General features: G+C 48.3%; 1 protein-coding gene across 4 annotated transcripts in view; it reads right to left on the bottom strand.

Annotated features, from left to right (window-relative positions):
• Nucleotides 1–7,210, bottom strand: part of Znf689 (zinc finger protein 689) — a 13,809-nt gene that overhangs the window by 4,406 nt on the left and 2,193 nt on the right. Inside the window, exons 1-3 of one of the 4 annotated variants that reach the window (XM_010617407.3) lie at nt 3,600–4,946; nt 656–1,400; nt 368–481 (exon numbers count right to left, since the gene is read on the bottom strand). The exons of 1 other annotated variant lie outside the window; for it this stretch is intronic. In XM_010617407.3, the coding sequence (XP_010615709.1) occupies nt 368–481; nt 656–860 (319 nt within the window). In that variant the 5' untranslated portion in view covers nt 861–1,400; nt 3,600–4,946. Of the gene's footprint in view, nt 1–367; nt 482–655; nt 1,630–3,599; nt 4,947–7,210 lie in introns of those variants that run through there. 2 more of the 4 variants (XM_010617408.3, XM_033758566.1) reach the window with 2 other exon arrangements.

Genomic DNA, 7,210 nt, shown 5'->3' with positions numbered 1-7,210 from the left:
AAAAAAAAAAAAAAAAAAAAAAACAACTCCAAAACCCAGACACAGAAATTTAGGTTCTCTCAGCAAGGGTGCATTCAAAGAAAGCTGGAGCAGGGATCTGGGGGAGCAGCCAGGAGGCTGACTCTCGCTGAAGCTCATGGGTTCATTTACACGATGAAGTACGTGCAGGTGGCCAGTCTGCACATCGATTCGGGAACCTCTGGATGGTGAACGACCCCACACCATCAGAAACAAGCCCCTGAGACTGTGAAAATGAACACAGTGTAGCAACAGCGCAAAAGGTCATAGACCAAGGCCAGACCAAAATTCTGGACTGAGTCATTAGAGATCAGGAGGGCGGCAGCTCCCCACGGGCATTTTCACTCACTTCTCTGGACTGTTACCCTTCTCGGGTACTCCTGCGGATCTAGGGCAGCCGGTTCCCAATCATCAGTATTTCGTTCCAACCAGGAGATGAGGGCTGGCTTGGGACCTGCGCACCCTGGGGAAGGAGAACAGTCAGAGGGGGCATCCCTGGATAATCCCGGGTACGGCTTCTTCGCTGGGCCCTTGCCCTCCTCCCCAGACGTAAGCTGGTCCCAGCCACGACCCCCCACCCCGCCTCAAGCGCCACCGCCACTCCGGCCCGCGGAGGCAGACTGGACAAGGGCCTCACCGAGCGCGCCCAGGAGGCCGTAGGTCTCGCGCATCACGTCCCGGTACAGGGTCCTCTGCGCCGGCCGCAGACACCCCCACTCCTCCGGGGAGAAGTACACGGCCACGTCCGCGAACTTCAAGGCCCTTGGCCTCCTTCCCCTTCTCCGGCTGGGTCCGGCCTGGCCTGGTCCCTGGGCGGGGAATGGGGCCGAAGGCGGCGCCATTGGACCCCGGGACTAAGGCACCCTCGCCGGCTCAGGGCCGAGCGTGCCTGGGAGCCCCGGAGGGGATCAGAGGCAGCCGCCTGAGGGGCTAACAGAAAGCCCGCTGTTATTCATAAAACTCTTGCCCGAACTTGGGCGAAAGACACTGGAAGATGCCTTTGGGGAAAATGGCGGCGCTGCTACCGCACCGCCTTTGCCTGGAACACAGGCAGTTTCCAGCTATCGATTTTATTGACCCGAGCGCCATGCCGGCTTCCTAACCTCTTTGCCCTGAAGTGTAATGGCGCCTCGATTGGGCTTCACGCCCTCTCTTTTCCGCCTCCCTATTCTTCTCTTCCATTGGTCAGTGGCCAAATATCGAGCATTCTGATTGGGTATTAGCGAAGGCGGTCTATTTGAAAGAAGCCAACGGATGCGTAAGGGCAGGAAGCAGAACCTCACTGTCTGATGACCACTGGGATTTCCAAAGCGGGTTGCCGGGATCTTCCATCAGAGTGTCTCTGGTTGTTTTGTATTGTTCTCTGCTGGCTGACTCAGCCTCTGAAGGAGAAAAAGATCTGAACCACAGCTACTGTGGCCAACCCGGCGCTGAGATTACCTTTGGGTTTTGTTTTTTTCCTAATCTAAGAGGATCCTTTGCTTTGAACGGTTAACTTCCTTGTTGCCTTTGTCGTCGTCGTAGTCCTGGTCCTGTCCCCACCGTCACCATAATGGGGATTGAACTCCGGACTTCGCACGTTCTGGCCAAGTGCTGTACTACTGAGCTCCTTTTCTTTTTTTTTTTTTTTTTTTGTACCGGGGATCGAACTCTGGTCTTTACACTTGCGATATAGGTGGGGGAACCACTGACTAAATCCCCCGGCCATCTTTTTTTTTTTTTTTTTTAATTGGAATGGGGTCTCCCCAAGTTGTCCAGTCTGGACCCCCAACTTGTGATCTTGTATCAGTCTCCCTAGTAGTTGGGATAAAGGAGTGGGCAATAACGTTAATATTTCCTAGAGGCAGACACCAAGCCCGACATTTTCGCATATTTTATTCACTTTTGGCTACCATTTGTGAGCTCTTGACTAAAACTGCGTTTACAAAAACGGTCTCAGGCATTCCATGGGTTTCCAGGGTCATAACATTAGTAAGGAGAGGGTGGGAGATTTAGCTCGGTGGCACCGCCCCTGCCTTGCAAGTGGGAGGTCCTGAGTTGGATTCCTCGTACTGGGGGGAAAAAATTAGTAAGGAGAAGGAGCAAAGGTTTAAACTTGGGGATGACAAGGAGAGGGCCTTTAATCGTATCACTGAGCTAGGCACTGTTTCTTTGGGGTTTTTTGGAGGGCGGGGGTTGTTTGGTTCTTTCGGGGTGGGTTTGTTTGCTTTTTGAAATTTCAAACTGACCTTGAATTCAGTATGTAGCCTAGGCTGGTCTCATACTCACAGCGACCCTCCTGCCTCAGCCTCCCAAGTGCTGGGGTTATAGGCATATGTCACCACACCTAGCATTAGCACCATGCCCTTGCACTATTCTATTTTGCTTGCTCACTCAGGAAGCCACTTGAACTATTGTTCTCAGGTTCAATCTAATGCATAATTTCCACACACTATTTTTATATAACATTTGTTCAGTGTTTAAAGCATAGTGCTAGCACTTGGAGTAGGATAGGCAAAGTGCCTATGCTTCTCCATTATGGCCATATACCTGCCCTTGGTGTCCCACTCAGGTCCCTTTATATTTTCCTCTGTTCCTGAAGGCTTCTTTCTGCAAACACCTACAATTCTCTACCTGGGGTTTACCCAACATGCTTGGTCCGTGTGTTGATGCTCATGGGAGCAGCCATCCAGCAACCAACAGCCTTGGTGGGCAGGATTCAGCTGCCAGCCCCTCAGTGGGGACGACTCTGAAGCGTGTTTTACACCACTTCTCAGAGCTTCCCAGGACAGAGTTCCAACCGCTGCCCAATTGTTCAGTACCTGGGAAATGCTCATAGGTTTTTCCTGAACTGTCCTTTATCACAACTCCCTAGAATTAAGGAGACAAGTGGCTGGATCTGGTGGTACATGCCTGTAATCCCAGCTACTGCGGAGGCAGAAGCAAGAAGACCCAGCCAGGGTGACATAGTAAGATACTCTCAAAAAAATAAAAATCTTATAGTAAACAACTTAGGTTTTAGCTTGTTGCCCTGGAGCTTTCCCAGAAGTGATTCTAGTTTGAGCTTGGTGTCTTTTCTTAAATACAATCAATGAGTGAATACTGAACATGGGATAGCTGGTTTCAAAGCCTATACTCTTCAAAGCCTATGGCTCCTGGTCTAAGCTGGATCTGTGACTTGTTCCCTGAGATCTAGATTTAGGGAGAAACCTGGAGCTGAAAGTTTGGGGACTAGCAGTCAGTGCCGGAAGAGCACTGGAGTCTCTTGCTGTCCCTGGAAGTTTCTCCCCCAGACAGCCTTCTGCTCCGCAGCTCTACTCTGTCCCCAGGTCTCACAGGCACCATACGTGGCTTGGCCTACACCTCGGTTTGACTGTTCTTTTGTCCTCTCCTGTCCCCTCCTTTTCTGTGCCTCCTTCCCAGTGCTTCAGGAAAGAAAAGTCTGAAAATTTTAGCTCCTTCACATTACTTAGCTCAAGACACTGGCACTACTGGAACACATCTGGAAAATGCCAAAGGGCACTCAGGTTTTCTGGGCCTCAGGGACAGAACCCTGGCTTGGGGTTGCGACAGCAGTCTGCAACCATTCTGACTCACCACACCTGTTTGAGAGATCCATTGCTAGGCTTCCAGGGTACTCTTCTACTTAAGGGTTCACCCACACCAGAAACAAGACAGGGGCCTCTCACTGGGAGGATGTACCTGTGGCTGTGAGGACAGGAAAAGAGAGACAGCATTACCCACACTCAGGGGTTCTCCCCTATATATAAGCACCAGTAAATGGCCAAAATGTCGCTTGGCTGGAAACAGAGGCTACAGTCAGAAGCTCAAAAGCGACTTTTGCCTGTGTGGATGAGCTGGTGCCGGGCAAAGTGGACACAGGAGTGGGAGTGCTCAGCAAAACCCTTGGTAGGCAACACCCTGAGCACAGTCTGAACAGATGTGGGGCTTCCTTCTAGTGGGGTTTCATTAGTGAATGGCCAAGAGAGAAGAGTTTATACAGTGATGCCTACACTCAGTGCGTGTGTGTCCTCTCCTCACATTTCTGTCTGTGGGTGCCAGGGCCCCATTCCACTGGAAGCAGCAGCCAGTTTGGATGATGGAACAGAGCTTGTTCCCAGGCTGGAGCAGCTGGTGCTTGGCCATGTGAGCCCCCTGACAGACATGTGGAGGGTCTCCAAAGATGGTGTGCCATTGTTTGACCAGCAGGGAGCAGTGTGCAAAGAGTTTCTCCCTGTGTGAGCATCTCTTCCAGCAGAAGGAAAAGACCCACGACCCCAGAGTGGGACAGCGGTTGACAGGCCAAGCAGTGGCTGCAGGTAGACATAATGGATCTGTGGAATCTAGGGATTCTGAATTTCCTGGTGTCCTCTATCTGTAGGACCTGGGATCACGTGTCACTGCAGTCCCTGAAGCTAGGGTCAGCCCAGCCTGCAGCAACCTCTACAAGGGCATGCTTAGGCTCCACGGCCCCTGTTACACTGCTGTTCATTCTCTGGGCTCTCTAAAGAGACAGAATTAAAACTGAATACTGAACTGTGTGTGTCACTGTCCCTGTGCCTTCTCTCAGGAGGAAGAGTTGTATGTGCGGGGAGCAGCAGTCCTCCCTGGTCCCAAGTACCCGAGTATAGATCTTGTTTCAGAAGCCTCACTCCCATCTAAGACAGCAGCTCCCCCATTCTGTGGGCAGATGCCATCTTCCCCACACATGCACACACACCTGGGGTTTAGGAGACTGTCGTTTATTTAGAAGGTAGAAGAATGGCACTGCTCGTAAGAAATAAACAATCAGCTTTGCCATATGAAAGCCTTAAATGTGGGCATGTTGTAGGAACAGCTTTCACTGGCACAGACACCAGAACACTGTAAAAACACAGGCTATGGCCAGGTGTGGCAGTGTATACACGTAGTCACGTCTACTCAGGAGGCTGAGAAAGGAGAATCAAAAGCTGGAGGCCAGCCTCAGCAATAAGATCTGTCTCAAAATAAAAAGGGCAGAGGGCCCGGGATTTAGCTCAGTGGTACTGCTGCCTGCCTCGCAAGTACAAGGTCCTGAGTTCAATACCTAGTACCAAAAACTAGATAAATAAAAATTTTTAAATTAAAAGGGGAGAGCACTTGCCTAGCATGTGTGAGAGACCCTGTGTTCAACCTCCAGTATTGGAAAAAAATTAATTAAAAACAAATAAGTTAACACTTAGCAAAATATAGTAGCAAACCAAATTCCGGAGCATGGGAGGATTGAACACAGTGACAAGCAGGATTTACTTTAGGAATGCAAGATTGGTTTAACATTTGAAAATCAATAATGTAATAATGTATGAGTAAACATAAAGACAAAAAAAAATGACATTATTGGGTTTGGGAATGTCACTTAGGGCACTTGCCTAGCATGAATGAGGCCTTGTGTTTGATTCCCAGCACTGGGAAAAAAGAGAAAATGTTCCATACTACAGATGCCCCTGACTTACACAGGGTTACATAATGATAAACCCATGAGGGGCCATGGTTCAGCCAGTGCTTAGCATGCATGAGGCTCAAGGTTCATTACCCAGCACAATCAAGCAAACAGCAGTTAGTACACCTGATGTGATGAAAAGCACAGTTTAGCAATAGCACTTACTGTACTCCAGTAAGTGAGTGGTTGCTGGGAAGTGAGGCTAACAGCTTTTGCTTGGCATTATAAGAGCATTATCACACTGCACATTGCCAGTCAAGGCGAAGATCCCATTTCGAAGTCTGAGTTCTCCTAAATGTGTATCACTGAACCACTGTGTTATTATCTGTGTCTAGATGTCCCCCCAAAGCCTCATGAGGTCATAGGTGGGGCTTTTTCAGAGGTAGCTGAATCTAGAATGTGTGATTACCAAATACATCCATTAATTGGTTTGGCCTAGTAGCCTGGATAGAGTATAAAAGGGGCAAAAAGAAACTGCCAAGGTCCCTTGCTTGCTTTGCTGTTTTCTGCCCAACATGAACTGTTTCTCCTCTGTGATGCCCCTCTGCCGTGCCACCCTGCCTTGCAGCCAGCCAAGTATGGACTAAAACCTACTAACTGTGAGCCAAATAAACCTTTCCTTAAATTGGATACACATGTGTAAATACCACATTGTTTCTCTGGTGTTAGAAACCAAAATAAGGACCAAAATGTATAATACACACTGGGAAATGGGAAGAAAATGTTAAAATGAGAAAGGGGAACAGTGGAGGAGGGAGGGGAAAAGGAAAGAAGGGACAAGAAAAAAGTGAGAACAGAAATAAAAAATGGAAACAAAGCTTTCGCTAGTTGTGGCAGCACACACCTGTAATCCCAGTGCTTGGGAGGCTGAGGCAAGAGGATTGCCATACGTTCAAGGCCAGCCTGAATACAGGCTCTGTCTCAAAAAACAAAACAAAAGGAACCAAAATAATAAACAGACAGGAAACAAAGCTTTTGTAAATAAGGGGAGTAAAAGGGGTTGAAGAAAGGGGGAATGGGAAACAAAAGAAGCAAGATATATCATGTACAGGTACAAATGTCCTATGATGAATGTTACCATTATGTATATCTAAAATGTACCAATAAAATCTAATTTTAGTATATGTGCTGCCGAAGCGAGCACTCCAATAAAATCTAAAAGCACAAATAAAAGGCAGCCATGAGGAGCAGTACCATGGTAACTTTCCATCATAGCTTATGCTGCATTTCTCAGACAGCATGTACTTTTTTGTTATTTGAGGGGGTCTTTTTGGTACCGGGGATTGAACTCGGGTCCTTGTGCTTGCAAGGCAGGCTCTTGGGCAAGGCAGCCTTGAGTCTTAGCTATAGTCATACTTTAATTATTAAATGATTTTCCCCAAAGTCTATGTAGAAACGCCCCTGACATTCAGGCCTTTTTAAAAAATTTTTTTAAATTTCTGATATAGGATGTCACTGTATTGCCCAGGCTGGTCTTGAACTGCTGGACTCAAGTGATGCTCCCACCTCAGGCTTCCCTGTGCTGGGATGAGGGCCACTGCAGGAAACAAATACTCTCAGTCCATGGCCCTAACCTATGGCTCCTAACAGGGGCAGTGCCACCCTCTAGAGGATGTTTTGTGAATTTGTTGGGGTGGGTTTATTTATTTTTTGGTACTGGGGAACGAAACAAACTTGGGACCTTGTGCTTACAAGGCAGGCGGAGGAACACTGAGCTAAATCCCCGGCTTTTTTTTTTTTTTTTTTTTTTTTTGT

This window comes from Fukomys damarensis, unplaced genomic scaffold (assembly GCF_012274545.1).
Source record: "Fukomys damarensis isolate Sample0158 unplaced genomic scaffold, DMR_v1.0_HiC HiC_scaffold_34, whole genome shotgun sequence".
Classification (NCBI taxonomy): Eukaryota; Metazoa; Chordata; class Mammalia; order Rodentia; family Bathyergidae; genus Fukomys; species Fukomys damarensis.
The sequence above is the reverse complement of the archived record's forward strand: the minus strand, read 5'-3'. Positions and strand labels throughout refer to the sequence as shown.